Genomic DNA, 24,206 nt, shown 5'->3' on the forward strand with positions numbered 1-24,206 from the left:
TAAGATTTTTTTAGGAATACCGAGAATGTCACCTGTCTTGAACTTCTACTGATTTTCAGATTTCAGGTACGGTACACTCAGTTCAGGTCAGTTCAGATTCAAATATTCTGAGGCAATGGGTTACCGACTTAAAATAATTCCATAAATCAAAAATAATCCGAATAATCCCAATTTATTTTATTCAGCGTGGAGCATTTAATCTTAAAATTACACAAGAAATTAAGCGAAGTCAAAAAAAAAGTTTTAAAATTAAATTAGGAGAGAAAAAAACATAAAAACGTACATCACAGATCCAGGTTAGCTACCCGAATTTAACCTTGATCGTTCAATGGATGAAAGTCTGTCACAGGGCCACCGTACTTATGAATCGTTCAATCTATCAATAAATGCAACACTGTTTCTCGTTTATGACCACATGATCAGTCTGTTTAGACTACTCCACAATTTACGTGGAAGCGTGAATTCTTTGGACTCGGCAGAGTGGATTTCGAAGTGCAATGTGTGAGCCTATGACTGTAAATTTTTAACTAACATCTAACTAGGAGTTGCGGGAAATGGACACAATTGCTTGAGCAGGCACATAAAAATTTAATGAAATTCACATTTCCATTGTTAATGAATACATGGCACTAAAACGAGGAAAATTTCAGAAATTGGTGCACTTTTCAAAAAAAAAAACTCAAAATAAATTTGTACAGTCGGAGAAAAATAGATTTCGGGATTTTAAGAGACATCATCGTTTTTCTGTATTCTCGGTATGCATACCCATGGGTATTGAGAGAATTAGAGAAATGATGATATCTCACAAAGTGTTTCTAGAAGATAGGAATGATGCTTCCTTTTACAAAGTGTTTATTAGATAGTGAGATGCTTCCTTTTATAAAATGTTTGCAGAAGATTGTAATTCTTCCTTTCACAAAATGTTTGTAGAATATAGTGCACCCTTTTACAGAGTTTTTGTAGAAGAGGGTGATCCCTTTACAATACGAAACGTTAGCGGTTACATTTAATGATTTGCCTGAATGGAAAATTTTCCTCAAAATATGTGGAAAAGAAGATGTCCCTTTCGAAGAAAGAAGTAGGCGACATCTCGTTCTCAGTTGACCTGTTTTTCTCAGTTTTTACTCAGAAACATTGATTTTTAATCACAGCAATAGTAGTACTTGTGCGGAAAATCGTTGTTTTGAAGAGTGTGGACTTTGTATGCTGAGCCGAAGGTGAACAACCACATGAGTCAAAACAACGATTTTCCGCACAAATATGTAGTTTATTTTACATATTAAGTGCGGCGGAAGTTACTTGCCCCCTGCGAAAAATGAATTTTCGCAGCACATATGAGGTAAAATTTTTGTATGTGTTAGAAAGCATTGTAATACGAGCGAAGCGAGCAACCATTATTCTGGTTTAAACTTAAAATTCAGTGGATTACGAAACACTATCTTCGTATTTTACTCGGTATTTTACATTACAGATGGAACGCTAAAGTCTGAGCTGAATATGTTTGAGATTGCTTGTGGTATTTCTCCTTAAAACAAAAACACTTTGCAGTTTGGTTAAATTTTTTAAACTTTTTTTTTTGTATTTTTAAGTTTCTATTTATATTTACCACATTAAATTTGTATAAATAAGAAGCATTTTCCGATATATAAATATAGTTTAAGTTTTCAATGGTCTTTTTTCGTTCTCATCAGATTAAATCATCCAGTTAATACAAAATTAAATTTAAATTCACTGCGGTCAAATTGGTTTGACAAAAATGTACTTGATAACACATCGAAAATGAACGTCCGAAATGCTTTCTTTTTCCCGATTCATTTGAGCGCGACACAGCATTTTATTTAGCCTTAGACCATAAGAAGTCGTTAAAAAAAGTACGTAGCATGTATGACGACAACAGACATTACCCAAAAGAGTAATGGGCGTAATGAAATCAAAACAGTTTTAATTCACGAAAACACTATCGTACTTGTGGAACATTTTGTGCCGAGGCTGGGGGGAGAGTGAGGAAACGAATATAAGAAAAAGAAATGAAAATGCATCTGGAGTTTCTTCTCATTTAAAATATGCGTAAACTAAAACGTTTTGCGATGGATTGCCCGTTGACCTTCTTCATCAAACTCTCGCTTAGACACCCACATCTTCTTGAACGTATCCAACGAAGCTAAAATTGATCCACCCATCCATGTTGAGTATAGACGTTCTTGTGGCGCTGCAATCTGCATTTGAAATTGGATTTTGTTTGATTAATTCCGGATTTATGCGAAAAAATATTTCGAATTTACTCGAATTTTCATGTCCTTAGCCACTCCTTTCTTCAGTTCCGACAGCAGCCGATCACCGAATCCCTTGAACAGTGTGGAACCACCCGATAAGACTATGTTTTGATACAAAATTTTCCTCAAATCTAAGTCAGACTTTTGGATTGAGTACATTAGAACTTCGTGGATGCCTTCGCATTCATCGCCTAAGAGATCTGGCCGAAATAGCACTTCCGGCGCTCGGAATCGAGCTGGTCCAATCTATATCGAATTTTTTTTTGTTAAATCCATCCGGTTCCTCGAACATATCCGTTAAACTTACATCGAATGTATTGCCATCGGGTAACGTGTACAGCACCTTCTCTGCGTCGATATTTTCTTCCTTCAATGGATTGGTACTCAAGTAGCACGCAGTCTCCTTGATCGATCGGACTATTTCGAATTCGGCCGTTGTGCGGAAATTGAAACCTTCTTTTCGTATCAACGCTTTCAGATACCGGGTCACGTCACGACCGGCAATGTCTACACGCATTATACTATGTGGCATGGCGAATCCTTCGTATATGGGAACAGCATGTGTAACACCATCGCCCGAATCCAACACGACACCGGTCACACGTCCAGTTGCATATCTGTGTATGTGTTAAAATCGGCTGTTAGTCGGATCGACGGAAGCATTTTTGGATTGACAATACTCACAAACTAAGCACCGCTTGCATGGAAACAAACAACGCAGGCACATTAAACGTTTCGAAGAATATTTCTGCGGCCTTTTCTCGATTCTGTCGCGGATTGAGTGGTGCTTCCGTTAACAGTACGGGATGCTCTTCCGAAAATGTTGACAATTGGTCTTTGCTGTAGATGTAATTCCAAATCTTTTCCATGTCGTTCCAATCCGTTACAATGCCATGTTCCATTGGATATTTTATGCTTAACAAACCGCGATGTTCTTCCGCTTTCGGTCCGACGAAGACATCACCTTCCAGAGCGCCGGCCATTACACGAACATGTTTTGGACGACCGATACTAATTTGTTTGAATGGATTTGGTTTAGTCCTACTTGTCTTGATAGGGAGGAATAATGTGGATGGAAGAGAGTCACTTACTAGTTTGGAAACCGACACTTCGGTATCTGATCTCCAGCAAATCCGCATTTTATCACGCCGGAACCCTGGAAAAAATCATTCATTTTTAGAAAACGTTTGATTGGCGAGTTTTCGGGTTTACATTGCACTGATAATTCGACGTTCTCAAGAAACGACGAGTTCCTGAAGTGACGTCGACAAATCGTCATTTCTTCAAGAACTCACTGTCGAATTTCCAATGCTACTCAGTGCTACTTGCGAATAGTAACAAAAGAAAGTCAAATTCACGTAGTGATCGTATCGACAATTTGTGTCACATCAAAATTCGTTGCCAGTCTGAACGAAAAATCATTTGCTCAAAATGCCAAGAAAACGCATTTCGACTACATTTACACCGAATCCCGTTCCAATGCCTGTACCACCCTCAACAACACTCAACATCAATCAACATCGTGTTAATATTCATGGATTCACACCCAACGACTCAGTCGCTGGCCGTCATCGTTTAGATGAAATCGATCGATTTTACATAAAATGCCAAAAACATCGAGATTTCTACAAGGACCTGAGTGGTCGATCGCAGGCACAATTTTATGCTCGCACGAAACAATTTGCTACGCGGGATCCAACCAGTACGTATCTGAAAATGCCGATAAGTCGATTTGAAGAACCTAAACCCGTGGCATATCCACAAACAATGGGACGTCGAGGTTTGGATAGTCTAAAAATTCGATTTGGTTGATTCGATGCCCGATAAAAGATGCCCATACCTAATTCAATGACACGGTACAATTCAAGTTCAATAAAAAATGTTTGTTTTTCCCGGCACCGATTTTCTTTCAAAACAATTATATATCCTGCGAAGGCATAAATGATGTCATTTTGATAGACAACTCCTACATCGACGAATCATTCGGATTTTTGACGGTTTCCGCAACAATGTGCAAAAATATTTTGGACTTACATTATCAATGACAACGGGCTGATTGACAATTACATCATATGGTTCCATATTTTATGCTAAATTTAATAAATAAATCGAGAAAAAATGAGTAATATGTCCACAACGCGAAATTCACAAATGTCAAACCACCTTTTCAATTGTGTTCGTCATGTTGGCAGTACATGACTATCCGAATGTCTTCTAGGTCTTCTACTACAAAATTAGTTATATTTCCTCTGGGAACGAACGAAGCCGTCATCACAGTTTACCAGTAAACCAATGTTTTAAACGGAAGAAGTGCGGTAAGTCTTTACATACGTAAAATAATTATGTTTCATGGAATATGTCCGTTTGTGTGTGTTGAAATTCTTTTTTACATGATACATGCGTCGAAAACGACCGTACTTTTCAGTCCTTTTCGAAAATCCGTCACATAGCTCGGAATACAAACTCGGCTTGGTGTTCACTTTGTCATGTAGAGGTTTTTCTTTATATTTTTCGACTTGGATCAGGCTTTTGGTCTTGCCAAATGTGTTAATTTTTCCTTTTAAACCTAGATTTGTTTACCTGTTGCAAAGCCTTGACAGGCTGATACTCAGAAATTCGTAATTTGTAAGTAATTTGAAACTGATTTGAGAGATAATAAATGGAATAAAACTCGGCTCCGCCTAGGGCTAGGATCAACAAAATTCACACGAAAACTCGACTATCCAACGTTTAATCACTGATTACTTCTAATGTTAAAAATATGACTATATTTGTCCATGCACGGGAGAGTCAAATAAACCTTTACTCTTTAAATTTACTCTGTCGTGGTCCACGGCATATTCCTCTAAATCTGAGAGTTGACAGTTCAGTGGAGAAATTTTTTATTTTATTCACCGCTCTCTTAGGGGAAAAGAAGAGGAGGAGAGCGAGGACAAAATAAATTTAGTATTCAGATCAAATAAAATTAAGAAAATGATTAAAATTAATGATTGATTCCTGGTAATTGTAAGTTTTCTTGAAAAGTCATTGATAACTTCATTGATAGATCATCTTCAATATGCAGTTATTTCAGACGGAACCTCACTTAAGTTTCGTTAAATGTTTCGTTCATTCATTAATTTGTAAGGAATTTTTTTAACGTGGATGGCAATTCTTGTGGATGGCATTTCAAAAGGCCTTGAAGATGATCTATACGCATATGCGTATCAGTGGTGAAGCTTTTTCGATAAAAGAAAACTATTCACCTTAAAGCTTCGTGATAAATTCGATAAATCTAATTACATTTAAATTACTCGAAAAGGCATTCAAATTCCAGCCTAAAAATTTGTTTTTTAACTGATTCACTGATATAAACGAAAATGTTAATACTGCCACGCGCATGTGTGAAATGTTAATTCCATATAAAAACGCTCCGAAACTCAGAACCAGTTTTGTTCGGATGAGTGATCCAGCTGAAAAAACTTAGGCTAAGATCTGATTGCCCCTTCCTGTGAGATAAACGATTGCTTACTGATGTCATTTCAAAGGTCATTTTTACCAAGGTCATTTCAAAACGTCAAATTTCATCCACAGAAGGCAACTTAACCTCAACTTTTAGGTTGACGAAAATTTTAACGAAAAATTTACAAAGAAATTTTTTGACGTTTAGGTTATGTTCATCCCTGTCGATGAAATCGTCGTCGTTCGTGTTGTTAAAGTTCGGGTTCGGGAACAAACCTATACTCAGATTTTCAGTCAATCTTACTTATTAAACCTTGAGAGCAAACAAACTTCAAACAGGTGGCGCTGGGACTCTTTTATCATTGTGGTGTAGAAAACTTCGATCAAAAGAAATTTAAGACTTTTTAATTATTCGTCACGTACTTGCCCGGCATGCCATCTGTAAAGGGTTAAGCAAGATTTGAAGGTAAACATGGCATTATTGTTCATTATTAGGCGCTTCAGCAATCTATCATTGGCAGCTATTTCATTTTATCAAAAGTTTTCGTATTCTTTTTTGATAACTAGCTTCATTTAAGAATGTGTTTGCATTGTATTTAACGAAGTCCAATAGCCATTTTTTTTCATCAAAGATTTTGCAAAGTCAAGCTGGATTCACTCCAAGTTATCGAGACAGAGGATCGACTGGTTGTTAAAATTAAGCCTCAAATAGCTGACATGAATTTATTTTTCTCTGAGGTGACACCTCAATATTATACAACATTAACTTCGTTTAAAATACTTTATTCGAAGACGGATGTAACGGAGTTAAATAACTATAGTCAGTTTTATTGGTTCTTTCTAGGTTTCATTTATTTACCAATGTCTTACAGCGTTTTGCTTTTATAATTTTTAAGTAATGACGAGATCCTTGAGTATGGTACTTCAAACAGCAACGAGCTGACAAATGCTAATAAGTAAACAATAACCGATACACCAATAGACATGACGGACTGAAAAATGAGAAAAAAGGAAAAATTATCCGCATTTGATGGCTTACAAAACTACTTCTTTAAAAAAAATCATACATACCAACGTGATTGGTGCAAAGTGCTCACTGTCATCTTTAAAACCGTAGACCAATGCCACTACAACCGGATTCAATAAATAAATTCCATACGACAGTTTGTTCAAATGAACAAAAAATGTATGGTTCAGAAATTTGGCAATTGGTACACTATTCGCACTAGTGCTGGCGAGTATTATCCAAGCAGTTGCACCCGAATAAAATATTCTTATCATCGTAATTAGTGGAGCTGCTAGTTTGTATGATAGTCCACGGTTTATTGCAGAGCAATGACAGGCTGCAATGATTGAAATTGCCACCAAAAATAAATAATTTGTTGATTTCTGTAAATGGAAATTATTTTTGTTGAATTAATGTGCGGGATATAAAGTGAGGAAAAATTTGCTACACATCGTGCCTCTCATATAGTTATTTTACTTCATAGAATTGAAGTAAAAAGTGACTATTTACCATCGGTTGCAAATAGTCTTCAATTCATTATTAATCCCAGATGCAAATAGTCTTCAATTCACTATTCGTCCCGGATGCAAATAGCCTTAAATTCACTATTTTAGACCCAGATGCAAATAGACTTTAATTCATTATTAGTCCCGGATGCAAATAGTTTTCAATTCACTATTAGTCCTGGTTGCAAATAGCCTTAAATTCACTATTTGTCCAGGATACAAATAGTTTTCAATTCACTATTAGATGCAAATAGACTTCAATTAACTATTAGTCCCTGTTGCAAATGGTCTTCAATTCTCTATTAGTCCCTGATGCAAATAGCCTTAAATTCACTATTTTATACCCAGATGCAAATAGACTTCAATTCATTATTTGTCCAGGATACAAATAGTTTTCAGTTCACTATTAGTCCCGGATACAAATAGACTTGAATTAACTATTCGTCCCTGTTGCAAATAGCCTTAAATTCACTATTTTATACCTAGATGCAAATAAACTTCAATTCATTATTAGTCCCGGATGCAAATAGTTTTCAATTCACTATTTGTCCTGGTTGCAAATAGCCTTAAATTCACTATTTTAGTCCCGGATGCAAATAGCCTTAAATTCACTATTTTAGTCCCTGATGCAAATAGACTTCAATTCATTATTAGTCCCGAATGCAAATAGTTTTCAATTCACTCTTAGTCCTGGTTGCAAATAGTTTTCAATTCACTCTTAGTCCTGGTTGCAAATAGTCCTAAATTCAATAGTCTTCAATTCACTATTCGTTGCAAATAGTCTTCAATTCACTATTCGTTGCAAATAGTCTTCAATTTACTATTTGCCCTGGATGCAAATAGGCGAATCGATTTTTCATCGAAAATTGACCTTCCAATTAAGTGTTGTAAGATGTATCAAGGACTATTTGCTACAGGTGGACAAAGTGCATTGAAGACTATTTGAAGCAGGAGGCAAATAGCCTCTACAATTAGTTTTCATCTTCTCTAGAAGATATCGACATTTTCCAACATGTCCTCAGAGTCTACCTCTCTCCTTTTAAGTATTAAATTTGGTTGAATTCGAAATGTGACAATAACACTCGAATCAAGTGGACTTCAGACTGTAAGATGCAATATGTTCACAGAAGGAAACACCTACCTTGTCAATATTCAGCGTGTCTTTGCGATTCAACAAAATCCAACCACTTCCCACACCGATCAAATACGGCAATATCCTTGTCCATGGTGACGTATACATATCATCGCCCAGTTCATGCATAACATCGTATGCCGGTTCAAATTTAGTTCTATACGCTACAAAATACACTATCACAGTAAAGGAAACGAACAACGCAACGAAGATCTTCTTGGTCAGCTCCGGATATCTGAAACAACAAAATCTGTAATTTCCAATTTCCGTTCTACCATCACTCGATTGTGCTACTTCGCATAAAGAAACAGCATGAATGTGAAAATGATGAAAAATTGCATTTCACACGCCAGTGACCACGTCCAGTTGAGACAGAACTCTTTAACCGGATACAGATTCTGAATGTACAGTAGATTTCGCCACCAGTGATTCTGACACGTCAAATCGTTTCGGTCTTCGATCCAGAACGGTGATGTTTCGTGTAGATATGCCGTCGCGATTTCCGTTGCTCCCATAACAACAATGTAGAGTGGTGTAAGTCTGCAATGGAAATGGATGGTAATTTTGTGTGTCTATAACTATCAAGGAAACGGCCGTCGAACCTTAAGTACCGATGCATGATTTGTTTCACGAAAAATTTGCAATTTTGCCAGAAGGAATTTTCCCGGATTGTAGACAAAGTCTTCTGGTTCCTTAGGAAATTGTAGGACAACAACAATCCACTGGAAAAGATAGACAAAAGTGAAAATTCAATTCCGCTGCTTCCACTTGCACTGCCCAACCACTTACCTGATGGTAAAAAATATGTCCACAATCAACGGGGTCGTACTAGCCCATTGATAAAACGGTTGCTCCCCATACGCAAACAGCATGACCGGATTATGCACACTGAAGTGGGAGAACCAGTTCATATGGAAAATCAAAATCAGAAAACATCCAATCGACCTGCGGAGCAACGAACCCAATTATCTCCCAAAAATTTCTACTTTTCTGATCCTTCGATATCTTACTTGAGTCCATTTACCGTTGGAACCGATTCCGATGATGGTTTGGTGGATAAAATAAATTCAAAATTGTCTTTGATCGAAAAGCATTTCAGCAAACTAGCTGGTAAAGAGACTTCCTGTTCTGGATAGATACAGACACATTGAACATTACCAACAAATTGCGCAAAGAAATTTACCTTTTCCTTTGCCTTGACGAGATCGGTGGAATTATCGTTGTTGTTATCATCCATTCCGTGGCAACAAGAACTCTCCGGATGTTTTTGGCAAGTGTTTGAGCCAGTTTGCGACATCAGTGTTAGGAGAAGCGTAATGAAGAGGAATGCTCTAAAGAATTTTTAATTTTTAGAGTTGAATATTACATCGATGGGAAATGAACTCTAACCCCAATAACCGAGCGCTGGTTTTCTTGAAAAAATTCGTCTCCACATTCAGGGTCTTTACACGCACCACTCTCGGTTGAAGTTCATATTGCGATATGAATCCAACGGTTTCTTCGTCAAAATAATTCTGTGTAATGTTCCACACGTCGGTGGAACTGCAAGATTTCGGCAGGCATAGCCCAATTTGAAGTACTTTCTGAAAATGAAATTTCGTTTTGAAATGGATCTCTGCTTTCAAAATCAGTTGACTGTACCCGTGTCAACAAGAATTCAGTTTGAATTTGCCATGGCGAATCATGTTCAGCATAAACCACATTGTACTCCAAATCGAATGGTCCAACACTTTCTAGCAGATTCGTTTTCATGTTACGCATAAAGCGTTTCGACAGTGTCACCGAATGAGTGCCTCTCAACCATTGACATTCTTTGAGTGAGCCCAACAGAAAATTATTTCCGAAAATAAATCCTGGTTCAAATTGGGCCGAAGAATCAAGAACTGGGTAAAGAATAATTGATTAGTCCCGAAGTCGCAACATTTCCGTTCGTTCCACTCATACCCTTCATGGCCCAAATGTCTTGATGCTGAATTCCTTCGTAGACCATTTGAAGATGTTCGTTACATGTGTCAGTGACATAGCTATCATTCAATTTCTTGAGTAAACCATACAGTAATGACGAACTGGCTAGGTAGGTTTCTCTAGCAGCTGATGATGGTTTCAGTGTGGTTTGAAGTTCGTTGGAAAATCGGTGAAATTTTGTTGTATTCGTAATATGTCGTTGAGCGTCGGCACCGTTCAGTAAAATATGTATGATCGATAAAAACCAAAAACTTGGTCTTAGCCACAGGTTCATCTAAAATGAGGAGAATTGTTTAAGGTTTGGTCCACGAAATGTATATAGCTTAATCAATACACTAAGGAGACTCAGTACATTTAAGGATGAAGTCTAAGCAGAGATATCTTTAAATTATTCGTAAGTAATCGAGTACAAAGTAGGTTACATTGGATGCCGCGAAAGTTGTTCATTACATGAGGTAACAATTTTGTGATAAAAGCAAACTCACAAATAAGTTTTTGTGCAGCAAGCTTCGGTAACTGTCTTTCCGACAATTGTAGAGCTTGAATATCCAAGTCGAAGGCGAGGTATACAACTACACCTGTCAAAAAACAGTTTCCGAAGCAAGTTGCTCAAAATACACGAGTGAATTTGTGAGTAAAACAAAGTTGTTTCCGTAGTAATGACTTACAAAGCAGCACCCAATATATTCTGTTTTACTACCTGCGCCAAACGAAAGTTAATTTGTGCACCGAACAACTGAAATACGACTTTTTTCCGAGGGGCAAACCACTCAAAAGAGTTGCAAAGAGTTGCACGCGAAAAAAAAAAGTTGCATCGGAGTTGCACGCGAAAAAAAAGAGTTGCACCGGAGTTGCACGCTCAAAATGAGTTGCGAAAGAGTTGCATTCGAGAATAAAAAAGTGTTGCACGCGGAAGAAATAAATAATAAATGTTATTCAAACGATTACTTGAACTACAAATAGTGAACACTGTTCACTGAACTTTAGTAAAGTGTTAAAAGAGCGATAAAAGAGAGAAAATAGAAAGTTATTCAACAAGTCTTGATATGTCAAAATTTGTATGTAAAAGTCCAATTTACTAGGACTAAACCAGTTCATTTAAGTGAGCTCGATGATTTTTTTCTACATTCTCTTTCACCACTGCAAAATTCTTTGATCAAATCAACGCACTTAAAGAAAAAGTGTTTCGAGTGACAGCTGTCAGCCTGCCAAATTTTTTTACAGTGCCAAAATTTATATGATACACTGTCGACTTTAAGTGCTTTAAGAAAAATTGAATTTGAATGCCCGCCCATTGATTTTGCATTCCACATCGTTGAAATCAATGGGATTTGCCGATAATTTACCGATAATCGTTGTAAATATTACCCATATCGGTTCCATTGAATATTTTTGTCGCTCCTTAGGAACATCGATGTCGGCATTTTACAATATCTCTATTAGGAACGTTTAATGTTTTTCCATTTTTTTTTTTTTTTAACAAATGTTGATTTTCTTTACATTTTTTGGATGAAAACAAGTTAAATACGAAAAGAGTTGCAAAAGAGTTGCACAGAAAAAGAGTTGCAAAGAGTTGCACGTGAAAAAAAGAGTTGCATCGGAGTTGCAAGTGAAAAAAGAGAGTTGCAAATGAGTTGCAAATCGAGTGGTTTGCCCCTTGTTTTTTTCTTCATCGCAGATAGGTTTGAAATTTATACTATCATATTCCTGGTCGGCAAATTGCTATGTGATGGTCAACTTTCGCATGGGGCAGGTGGGTAAAACATTATTGGCCTAGAATACACTGTGCTTAAGACTACGTAATTTGAAAATGTAAACAAATTTTGTTAGTAAGTTCATGTCCATGGTTTATCCATTCATTACATGAATTTGAAAAATATTGTTCCTTTATCATTCCTTTATCCAAAAACTTGAGGTATATTTTCGCAGTCGTGAATTAAAGTTATTTACTCACTAAGTCACCGGGAAATGAGTTTTAACGCTCATGACAATGGATAAATTCATTTTCCGGGGAGGCAGTGAGTTAAAAATCATCTACATGTTCTGTCCATGACAGATGATTGTAGATTGTACTTGAAACGATAATTTTAATAGTAGTTTCATTCGTGTAATTGCGAGTTTTTTAAAATGAAGTTTCAATTAAGTTGCGTAAATTACCTAAAACAATAAGTTTCGTTATCTCGATGACTCGTCGGACAATGGCTAATGGCGATCCGTACCGGTATGTTTTTTATAAATAAATAAACTAATTAGCAAGCGCAGTAGTTTGACTTGTTGCGCGTGTTTATTGTTTTGGATAAAGCGCCACTTATGACGAAATGTTCTTCATATAAAAGGTCTCATCGGATTCATTTGAACAATTTCAAAAAGCGTCTGGAATTAAATAGTCGTACGCATCAAAACGAAAATCTATTGAAATTTCCAACTATCAACTATCAAGGTGCGCGCGAATCATTTTTGATTATTTTGAAATTTTTTACTTATATCCACCTAACGATTTGTAAAGTTTGTCTTGCACAAAATAACCAAGACGCTAGCAAAAACTATATTCACTGTGGCTAGAGCAGAAAGACGATACATTCTAAAGATAAATGCTAAACTGAATTTTCAGATGAATCGTTGTACGATGCTTTTTTTCGCATTGGTGGCAGTTTCGTCAATTAACTTTGTGAGTTCCGAGATCACTTGCAACGATCAGGGATATTGTGCCGGTAACGGTTCTCCACATGAGGATGTTCGTTGTGGCAGTGTGTAATATTTTTTTATTTAAATTTTGCTCCTCATCATTTATAATTTCGCTTCGAAATCTGACACTTTTCTCTAAATTATTGCTTCCAATTTCCCAAATTTTTGTTTTCAATTTTTATCAGATTGTCATTCATGCACATACCGGGACTGCTGTCATGTAAGATTCACTGATGTTAATACACGGTGCGATCTCGGTGGATGGAGATCGGACGAGTACAAGGCCAGATGGGACGAATAGAAGAAGCCAATCAATCGATATGAAATTTGATGGAATAGCGATAAGGATCAATAGAAATATGGGAAATAAAGACGGTGTGTCAATAGACATTAGAAATTGCTTTTGATGTAAATTTCAACCAAAAAAATGCTTGGGCAGTTTTTCGCAGAGGTCAATTTAAGGTAGAGAAACTGTATAGTGAAAATTGAGACTTTCGTTGCTATTTCCAACATTTATTACGTCATCGGTTTGAGGTCAATTTAAAGCTGAGAACATTTGTTACATGCTCGGTTTGAATTATTGTCAAGAGAAAAGACTTACCCGTTTAAGAACGGCAAGAATAATTGCGTTACAGTCATTCAACATGCGCAGAGCATACACCTGATGACTTGTAATAATATTTCTCCGCAAGTCTGCGCGGGTAACATAATTTACGTCCTATTTTCGAAAGTTGTTATTTTCGTCGCTAACTTCAAACTATCCAATCATGAAAATAAAAACGTCCCGGCAAGGTCGTAATCTACACATGGGAAATACCTTGTACTTTTCATTCAAAGCAAGCAATAATCCATCGATGAAGCACTTCATTGATGCCTAATGTTGACTGATAGTTAAAGATTAGCATGAGAAGCAAATTTAGTGAACAAAGGCTACCATTCTCCTTCAGTTCTATCAACAAGCTCATGTACCTTTAAGCATAAAGTCGCAAAGTTAGACATATATTTGAAACAAATTGACTTAAAGAAATGTCTTTTTTATATATTTGAACGGTGAACTTCATATACTCTTGAAAAAAACTGACAATTTATCTTCATAAGCACAAGGTCCTGGTTGTTGTTGTTGCTTTTCTTTTCTTTTCTTTCGAACGTGCGATAAATCATATTCAGTTATCTCTGTATAACATCTATTATAAGCTTTTGGTTGCACGTGTTTGACTTTTACATAATCATATTAACATTCTGTGACGATCCGTTTTTCGATAACGTCTATACGTGTGGATAATTGTTATTGAGCTATCACGCTAGCCGATGTAACCAAAATAATAATATTGACACTTGTTAATTAGTCCAAATGACACTTCCTTCCGTCAAATCTACTTTTTCGAGTGCTCGTTCTATCTGTTCTTGTTTGTGATCTTTACGATTTATATATGTTTAAACGAATGAAGTAAAAGATTTCGTATCGATTTAGTCTCTGTTTCTTCGTTGCATGTGTTACCAATCAGATGATAATAGATGCCTTACATCAGAGAAATTTCCTGTTATTTGCTGAAGCACGAAACACACTACACTCCGTTTGCTCACCGTTTTCCAAATAATAACGAAAACTGTTCTCTCTCTCTCTCTCTCCCCGTTGTTATAGCGTAAACGGTGAATAAGCGGAGGGCAGTGCGTTTTGTGCTTGTCATATAAAGTAAGTGAAATTTCTCTCCCATTTCCCTCCAATTGGATTGATCTTGCCTAATAAGTTAATTTTAAATTTAGATTTACATGTCCACTAGGGTGGGTCGTATTTTCATTTTGTTTTTTGTTTTAAAAGGCCTGGCCCCTGGTTGTACTTAGCATTGACCAAGGAATCCAAAACAGCAATAAAAAAATCAAAAATTAAGAGTCAATTCGCCAAAACTTCGAACAGTCGGGATTCAAGCCGATGGCGTTCCAAACGAACTATGGCTCAAATGAATCGTCGTTCAATTCTGATAATATCGTGGAACAACTTTTTTTTCCGAAAATTTTTTGTTGGGCTGATATGACCCTTAGAAAAATTTTCTCCGGAGTTGTCGTGAAAATCGTTTTTTATCAATAGCTCCAACATGCAAGATGTGAATAATGTCAAATTGTGTACGTTTACGAAGGTCGATGAGCTGAATATTATTGACCAACAAACGCCGATGTTCGACCCACCCAGCCGCCACAACAAGTGAAAAACCTCGAAAAAACCGAAATTTTTAAAGTTGAGAAAGTTAGTAGCAGGAAGCTCTAACCCGGAGTTTTGTAGCTTACTTCTCGCCCTATCCATTGACAGTGAGTATGGTCGAGTGGGGTGTCAATAGATAGGGCGTGAAAAGGGCCTTGACAGCCCAACACAATTTTCCCGATTCCATATAAGCTGTTCGAAGTTTTGGCGAATTGACTCTTAATTTTTCCTTTGCCTCCAGGCTGATTTTTGATTTTCGGGTAGAAGCATTAGGTTGCACACATTGTTGACTGATATCACAGGCATTTGGGGACAGTAGGCATTACTGCTAACTGTAGTCAATTGCTGAGGAGCGATTTTTTCACCCTAACATAAAATTGCCTATTTTGGGCTTCGAACACAGAGCTCCTGTGAGATAACTCGTTATCAAAAAACTTCCCTGCAATGGATTCTCTATGAGATACCCTGTTCGGGCATACCTCATACGACATTTTATGCCATGATTTCTCGATTTTATCTGCAAATAATGTTGAAATTTTTGGTCGAAAAGTCTCAGTCGGGAACGATGACAGAGTAACTCTACCCGATTGAAGACGTAGATCAACACTATAGATCACTGTCAAATAACGGTTTCTTCTCTCAAAATAGTGTCAAATGAGTTGTCGATTTCACAAAGCTAACCTTAAACAATGACAGCTTCATATAAATTTTTGTAACATTGTGGTTAGCTTTGTGAAAATGACAGCCCATTTGACATCTCAAACGACATTGACAATGATCTATTATGATATTTATAGCTGGGTTACTCAGCTATTAACTACAGTTAGCAGTAATGCCTTCTGTTTCCAAATGCCCGTGATATCAGTCAACAATGTGTATAACCTCATGCTACTACAACGAAAATCAAAAATCAGCCTAGAGGCAATAGAAAAATTATTTTTTGGATTTTTTTTTTGCTTTCTCGTATTCCTTTATCAATTCTAAGGTCAGCCTGGAGCCAGGTCTTTTAAAATAAAAACAAAATACGATTTTGATGTGGCAAGTGCCGTCGTTAGCTTTTTGGCGCCAAGGGCAGTTGTTATTAAATGGGTGCCAAATGTAAACCTTTTCTTGAAATATAAATATTTTTTGTGTGACCTTTTTGCCAAATAGAAAAGGAGAAAATGACGTCAGACGTCCCTGTTTTACAATTTTGTCAGAGAACTTGCGCAACGTGCAAGGAAGTTAAATTCGTTAATTTTTGGCATTGTAAAAAATTGAAAAAAAAAATCATACAAAATTGTACTCTATTTGGCAGCTCTCAATACGATCACTCATGCTTGCAGTACATTCAAACAAAGTCTGAGAGGTGTAAATACTTCGAATGTTTTTTTTTGTTGGGTTAACAAAGAGTTACCAAACATTTTCGGTAAAATATAATTTTAATTAGTCAAAAAAAGGCGCTAAGTAGGGAACATCCGGCACTGTACTACAATCTGCTGATAATAAAATGAAAACACGCAAGTTTTTTTTGTCAAGAAATTTCATAAGAAATTTGCAGTTCTCTTGTGCTAATTCCTGTAATTCAATAATGAATTAATTTTTTAATGTTACACAACAATCGGAAAATTATCATTCTGCGCCTATAATTATTTAGGAAATATGTCTGTCAATGTATTCGTTATAAAGCGCACCAAGTCTTACAGAAATCAATAAAAGTCTAGTGACTACGACGAAGTCAATTAAAATTGAATCTCAATTGAGTTTTAAGCATAAAATGCTTTAGGCTATTCCATTGCAATGCATAATAAGTGGTCATAAACTCCGATCAACTCGTATACATAAAAAATATTCGTTGCGTTAAAATACCCATAAAACCTATTCCTAAAACGATTTACCTACTAAACTGCAGTCGTATACCTAAAAAGACCTAAGATGGTGACCTTAGTGGTTTTATTTTCATTACCACTTTTATAACCAGTGCCGTTTTTAGGTTTTGGGCGCCATAGGGCAATTGGAAAAATAGTCGCCAATTTGTTAAAGGTAATTTTTTTAAAGGATTTCGGGTGCCAATTTCTTTTGATCTACTTCGGGCGCCACGGGCATTTGCCCTTTTTGCCCATATGGAAAAGGCGGCACTGTTTATAACAGGCATATCTATATAACAACATCACTGCGAAATGATGGGCTTCGTCGGCACTGTAATATTGGAATTTAGAGTAATCAAAAAATTAATGTCGAAATGAGTGTTATACACACGAATTTAATTGGTCATCATCGATGGTGTTGTTTTTTTCTCGTCTTCGTATTATCTTTGCTCATAATAATGTCTTTCATCATTTTTACGATTACTAATAGATGTAATGCGGTTATTTGAAGACGATCTTTCTCCATTTTATGCATAATATTTTGATGGCCAAATGAGATGAAGAAAATGACAAAAAAAATATTTTTTTATGCAAAACAGAATTTAGATTTACCTTTGATAGTACTTGGTTGGATTGTTGCTTATTGATAACGACACGTAATTACGAAAGTTTTTTTTTCCTGGATGTAACTACTTATCTGGACATTTATTTTCATACGAAACCCGTTCGAGCATAACTTTATTTGTTGCAGTTTTTTTAAGTTCAGGTACACATATAATAACACATCAACTTGACCACAAATTATATCATCGCAAATAAGCGCAACCGAAATGAGTGTATGTTGTTTGTGGTAACGTTCATTTTAACTTTAACTGAGCCACAATTTAGGTTTGCCAAATTCTTTATTCAAACCACTTTCATTTTTCTCACCATTATTTAATAAAACCAATAATACTGATGAATATACACAGCGTATGGTAACGACACGGTTGTCTGTATTATATTGTAATATCTAGATATATATTCAGATTTATGTCACTTTCTTTCGCTATACCTCAACCGTGTATAATGGATTTAATCAGGTATTGTTGTTATATTATAGGTATCCCAAAAAAAATCTGAAAAAATCTTATGCAATCACAAATCGCATACAATATACGTGTTGTACACAAAAGATCGGCTATCATTCGATTATTACTTAATTGATCTTTAATTGTTTGTTATTATTATCTCTTTCCTTTACAAAAGGTTTTAAGGTACACACAGCCGACCGAAAATCTTTAGCAAGATTTGCACAATAACGAATTTCTCAATTTCTTTTTATTATTTGTACTTTGACGATCTTTATTTTTGTATGTATATATGATCTACCGGTAAATATATAAACGAATTTCGAATCGATTCAGCTGTGCAGTATGTACTGTTCCGGTGCACGTTAAACAACTTTGTGACAAGATTTTTTGGTAGATTTTCCTTTTATAATATCAAACTGAACTGGTATGTGAATGATCGTCGGAAATGTTTTTGTGATGCATAACAACTTTGTGCGCAAATCATGGAGTTATTCGAATGTGGAACTGGTATTGTGACAGTACATGAGCCTGTTTTAGTTTTCCAAAATGAAAGAGTGGAAAATATTCCGTTTCTCATTAGCGGCAAATTTCACATTAGAATCGATCATTCAGCTATTTAATACTTTGCATTGGTTGCAGTTATTCTATCTGTTATCGATAACAACTTCAGGATTAAATGTGAAGTTCTGAATAATGCGGGCATGTATAGCAAAAAAAACATGATCAAAAAATGAAGTACAAGATTTGACATAAACTTTTTGTAAATACTTAGACGAAAATTAAGCTAGTATGGAGAAGGCTTGAATCAAATGAAGTAATAGATCCGATAGTAATAGTATATTACTTCCGAGGTTCCAAGTTGTGTATTTGATAAGTGGGGTGTTACAGCCCTACCCGATGGTGCTGTAACTTTTTTTAACTTTTATTAGTATATACGCTTATTACGACTGAGTAATACCACTAAATACGGACCACTAATCATGAAGAATTATTAACTAAGACAGAAAATGTCATGCTAAGCAGAAACTCCTATTGATTATTAACATAAAGTAGCTAATTGATTTTACTACACATTTTCATACGTAATATGTAAACTTTAGAACACCAGCTTGGGAATATGGCTAGTTCTGACATTTGACTTACAAATGGTCCAATCAAAAATATGAAAACAAATCAACCTAAAACAGCATTATGCTAAATATCTTATACTAATACTCAGACCTAATAAGTGATTTTGTAAGAAGATCTCTGCTGTCATCGTATAGGGCATTGCCTAACTGACGTCATATTTATATAGCAAAAACATGTTAAAAAATTAAGTAAAAGATTGGAAATCAATTTTATGAGCCTACTTCAAATGAAGTAGTAGATCCGATAGTAAAACTTCTGTATTCAAGTTGAATACCTGTTTTACCAGTTGCTACACTTATCCAAACAGACTGCTTGTTTGCCTTATGGGTTTCACAGTCAATGTGGTTGTATGAGTGGTACAACATTTGAAGGAAATTTAGGATAAGAACATAATTATCCGTAATAATTTTACCATTAGAAAATTGAACGATGAGCTCCGGCTAATGAAACTTTATAAAACAAAATTAATGATAACACTAATGCAGTAATAGATTTCGCATCAATTTGTTGAAACTTTATTTCGAAAGAAGAAACAATCACGGTAAATATACCAGTCATCTTGAATAATTTATACAACAAATAAGTAAACTTTATTCCGATACTCGTTTCGCGCGAGTAAAATGTACTGCGTAAGGGTTGGGAGGAACATTTAACCTTCGCCTTCAGCTAGAGCGCTTTACACTCGTCAAAATAAAATGATATAAATCAGCACGTAATCTAATTGGCGTGCACGATTAACTCACACGATTTCTCTAAACAAGAAAAAAAAACAATTTTTTAGCGATCATTTTCAACTTACCACGCAACAGCATTAAATCTTTACATCTCTTCACTTTTTGAGTGCGCTCAAAACATTTGTAATGTTCAATATTTTGGGTTAAAGATTATTTGGTAATATGGCGAGTAGTTGGTACGCAAATGAGTGAACTCCAATCATTTTTCCACTAAAAGGTTATTTTGGTTGAGTTGTATGACATTAATGGAAATATTTTTCTATCGATAATTACTATACCAATTATTTATAAATGTAAATAAGTCGTACCGAAAGTAAATTGACGATTTTTGGAATATATACATATATGGAGTGGATGCGTATATGAACGCTGTGTATGTGTATAGATGCATGCATATGTTGTTTCGTCAAATAAAATTGAGAAACTCGATTAAAGTGGATCGTTGTCCGGAGAGCTTATTATACAATTTTCGGAAAAGTAAGTTTATTGTGAACGTCATAATTTACTTTGTTGACAATAACAATGATGCGGAGGAAGTTCACAAAAATTACTTAAGCGATCACTTTGTACAACTCTCTAAAAAAATTTACTAAATTAACCATTAAAAATACCGAGTAATTAATTGTAAATTGGGAAATAATTTAAACTTATTATTGCCGTTACTGTAGCTACCGAGGTAGCTACACATAGCAACGCGAGTTTGAAATAAAATTCTTTTGTTTTCAGGCCTTTTCCAATTGAAGCCGTAAGTGCTCTTCAGAACTTGAATTTTCGATGAATCGATGGATGAACCAATGAATTAAAAAAAAATTCCAACCACAGCAGAGTAAAATAAACCAGGCAGTAGCCGTTCATTTTCGAAAAGTCAAAAAAGTGACCTCATACACTGAATGAAAAATGAACTCAAATGAACGATGACATAAATTGAATTAATTTTATTCGCAAAAAAAGGCTGCTAGATACAGGTCCCTACAAGGGATTCCCTAGTCAAATCAAGCGCTCCCGCCTGGTTTACTTTACTATGCAATTGTTTTTCGTTATGTGACTACTGGCAAAGTTCACTATCTACCTCTTTCCTCTACCCATATCTGCGAAATGGGTAGCCTTGTTACAACTGTCAAAAATTCGCTAGTGAATGTTGACAAATAATTGTTGAAGAAGGTTGCGAAAAAAGAAACAACATTCAATCAAAAAATCGAGAAAGAACTTTTTGATCCTTATATATTATAAACTAAATTGCGTGCTCGTGATTCATGTGGAAGCGAAATTTAACGAAAAACAAATAAGTCAGCCTTAGTTATGTACACAACTTTACTCATGGATTTCAAACCAAAGATAGTTATTTTCCTAACGCAAGCTGAAATGCTTTTTTAACGAATTCGATTCCAGAACTAGCCTCTAACCTCAAATTCACTAAAAAAAACATTTTAGCATCAGTTATAGGAACAAAGGTTTCCTTTAAACGACTAGGTTTACGTTACAAGTGAAGTAATGAGGCTTTTCCCTCACGGGTGAAAATCCTTTAACTTGCTCGTAAAGTAAAAATTACGTGGAATAGTTATTTACGAATCTTTTGGACGGTAGATTTTAGGCAATTTCGCGATACATCTTCTCATACAAATGGACCAAATTACGAGAAAAACTCTGTAATTTTGTCCAAAGGCATAAAATCTCCATTGATTCGATAAATAAATCAATGATATTTATGATGCACTGCACTGTCTTAATTATAACCTAAACTATCAAATTCAAATTTTGAATTAACAAACTTACCCTTCGTTGATGGTGTTATTAACTGCAATTACAGAAATAATTGATAAACTCTGGCTAATGTGTTGAAATGAATTTACGTCGTAAACAAAAAAACACTATATCGACTCCAACATAACACCTTCTGACTGTCCCGGGTGAAAATAGACTCATCAAAGTGTCGAAATGAACCACCTCACTCCTCAAATTCGATTGTATTTTGGGGAGTGGGGTTGCTCATTTTGATCGATGATTTCACATTCCGCCGTGATGACTCTATCCATGTTTAACGAATTGTCTACTCTCTGGGGCTACATTCTGACCCGAACGAAGTAACAAGTGAAAGTGCCAAAAATAAACCGTCCTCATCAGATGCGTAACAACTTTTCATGCCAAGGACATAAATTACGAGAAAAATCTATGTCCAAGGCATGAAAAACATTTGGCTAGCGCAAAACAAACATTATTCGTCGAATCGTTCAGTTATAATGTATGTTGCGTGGTATATAATCGAATGTGTGATTGATGAATTCATGACCATTATTCATTTTCATTAATTTAAATACAGCATTCTAGCTTCATTTTTATGAAAAGCTCAAATAAAAATGTTCCTCTACATGAATCATTTAATTATTTATGTAGATATGGCTCTGATTAAAATCAATAATAATGGAAGAACTTAAACTAACATGGTGTAGTATACAAAAGGTACAAGTGTACGTAAGTTAAACATTAAAGTTACTCCATTTATGGCTCGTCGCGGTAATGATTATATCAAAATAGTAGTCTGCTGTATATTATACAAGAAATAAGTTATAATGTATAGTACACAGTATATAACATACAGGACACGTGTTATAAGTGTTTTATTGATTGTTCCAACACAATTATACTAAATGGAATATATCACTGACAAAAAGGTGCAAGAGATTTATATATTGTGGATGTGTATCGTACAATCGAAAAACAAAAAAAAAAGACTTTTCATCCAATACACGCGTCCATACATCGTCGTACATCGTTTTATTATAATTTTCCTTTCGACGGGAAATTGCGTTAGTCAATTTTGAACAGGCCATTGTTAAGTACACAACGTTTATTTTATCAGTTGAAAATATTTTAAACTGCTATCGGTTCGGAGAAATTGAATTTTCTCTCCAATACTGTGCCAACTTCGCGTTAGCTCAAGTGCCTTTTGCAGACTGGGAACTCGCAAGAGTTCATAATTGGTATACGGATTTTTGTGTAGAAACTGATTGAACATTTTTTTGGAATTCGTCTTTGGTCCGGGTGATAAAAAATATTTTTTTTTTAAATTAAAATGAAACAATTGGTTTGATACCATCAAGTGAATCATCTTCGTGAGTTGAATTTAATTTTTGAATTTATTAAAAACAGTTTAATTACTTCATTAGCTTGTCTCTGAAGTGGGGTTTTTAGTTGTGTTGTCATGCACCATATATGCAACAAGTCTTTTTCCTACTCTTCCGTTTGGGTAAATAATGTATATTGTCAGTGGGAGTGACTTTGTTTAATCGAGAGCAACAACAAGCCAACAATTACAAATCTAATTTCTGAAGGCTTAAGTGTATATTAGTCCGGCTCTTTCATTGCCATCGTACTTTGTCGTAAGAATTTTCATTTGATATTTGAAAAATCTGTTTAAAAAAGCATCGACATTACGTAAAAACTTACGTTACAAAGACCATAAATAACCGTTAATTTCATCATAATTTTCTTGAATAAACCTTTTAGTTTTCCAAGTACGTTGAAGTTTAGAAGTTTTTTTATTGCGGACCGATCTTGGCTTTGGGGATATTTTATTTAGTCAACGATTTAATAAAACGTAGGGTAACGACTCCAGTTACGAACCCTCTTAAGACCTGTTACGAGTCTACCAAATCTCTGGGGCCCGTAACTGATACATTGTTTCTTATGGTAAGAACTGAGTGGGGCTCGTAACTGAAACATTGTTTCTTATGGTGAGAGGAGACTAGTAAGTGGTGGACGGCTCGTAACCGGAGTCGTTACCCTACATCATGAGGATCAAATTTTTTTTTGAACGACCGAAGGACTTCTAATTCTTACTTTCTATCGAATAACTTGTTAAAATCCTTGTATAGGTGACATTGTCACATTAAACAGGATCATCATACCAATACCCTCACTAGCAACCTAACTACATTTATCAAGGTTCACCCAAAAAAAAGTTTTTTGAGGATGTTAACTGTGCAGAACTATCTTACAGGACAACTGAACATTACTGTCAGCATATATGTACATTTTACATAATGACCGCACTAAGTGCAGCTTGGATGTACAGTGTACTGCTATGTTACCAAATGTACTTGTCGCGAATTTGTACATTATAGCAGTACATTTTTCTTGGTAGCTGAACGGTACATTTATACTGTTGAGCTATACAATGTACAACGTAGAAGGGAATTATGTCCTACTGAGCTGAATA

The 24,206-nt window shown here is 35.5% G+C and overlaps 3 protein-coding genes and 2 long non-coding RNA genes across 7 annotated transcripts in view; 3 read left to right on the forward strand and 2 right to left on the reverse strand.

Moving 5' to 3' along the window:
• Window positions 1–1,548: 1,548 nt before the first annotated feature.
• On the reverse strand, window positions 1,549–4,449 carry LOC119071771 (actin-related protein 1). The gene is made up of 6 exons (XM_037176825.1): window positions 4,308–4,449; window positions 3,365–3,429; window positions 2,958–3,284; window positions 2,581–2,890; window positions 2,283–2,519; window positions 1,549–2,216 (listed from the first exon to the last, which is right to left on the reverse strand). The coding sequence occupies exons 1-6, from the start codon at window positions 4,353–4,355 to the stop codon at window positions 2,073–2,075; spliced, it is 1,131 nt and encodes a 376-aa protein (XP_037032720.1). The 5' UTR covers window positions 4,356–4,449; the 3' UTR covers window positions 1,549–2,072.
• Window positions 4,450–6,539: 2,090 nt separating this feature from the next.
• On the reverse strand, window positions 6,540–18,504 carry LOC119071760 (nose resistant to fluoxetine protein 6-like). 2 transcript variants are annotated; one of them, XM_037176812.1, is made up of 12 exons: window positions 17,665–18,504; window positions 10,303–10,597; window positions 10,000–10,241; window positions 9,748–9,941; window positions 9,542–9,689; window positions 9,369–9,481; window positions 9,148–9,303; window positions 8,961–9,080; window positions 8,653–8,898; window positions 8,368–8,593; window positions 6,786–7,103; window positions 6,540–6,706 (listed from the first exon to the last, which is right to left on the reverse strand). In XM_037176812.1, the coding sequence occupies exons 2-12, from the start codon at window positions 10,595–10,597 to the stop codon at window positions 6,581–6,583; spliced, it is 2,184 nt and encodes a 727-aa protein (XP_037032707.1). In that variant the 5' UTR covers window positions 17,665–18,504; the 3' UTR covers window positions 6,540–6,580. The 2 variants fall into 2 exon arrangements, with proteins under 2 accessions (XP_037032707.1, XP_037032699.1); XM_037176804.1 differs by having other exon boundaries at window positions 6,545–6,706; window positions 9,369–9,689.
• On the forward strand, window positions 11,600–11,976 carry LOC119071807. The gene is made up of 3 exons (XR_005086720.1): window positions 11,600–11,699; window positions 11,844–11,858; window positions 11,945–11,976. It is a non-coding gene; the product is annotated as an uncharacterized LOC119071807 (long non-coding RNA).
• LOC119071798 lies at window positions 12,694–13,380 on the forward strand. 2 transcript variants are annotated; one of them, XR_005086719.1, is made up of 3 exons: window positions 12,694–12,763; window positions 12,935–13,074; window positions 13,194–13,380. It is a non-coding gene; the product is annotated as an uncharacterized LOC119071798 (long non-coding RNA). The 2 variants fall into 2 exon arrangements; XR_005086718.1 differs by having other exon boundaries at window positions 12,935–13,070.
• Window positions 18,505–22,761: 4,257 nt separating the features above from the next.
• LOC119071813 (band 7 protein AGAP004871) overlaps window positions 22,762–24,206 on the forward strand; it is a 34,405-nt gene continuing 32,960 nt past the window's right edge. The window contains exon 1 of the mRNA XM_037176891.1: window positions 22,762–23,087. The gene's annotated coding sequence lies outside the window, so the exon portion shown is untranslated. The remainder of the gene's footprint in view (window positions 23,088–24,206) is intronic.

Source organism: Bradysia coprophila, chromosome II (assembly GCF_014529535.1).
Source record: "Bradysia coprophila strain Holo2 chromosome II, BU_Bcop_v1, whole genome shotgun sequence".
Taxonomy (NCBI): Eukaryota; Metazoa; Arthropoda; class Insecta; order Diptera; family Sciaridae; genus Bradysia; species Bradysia coprophila.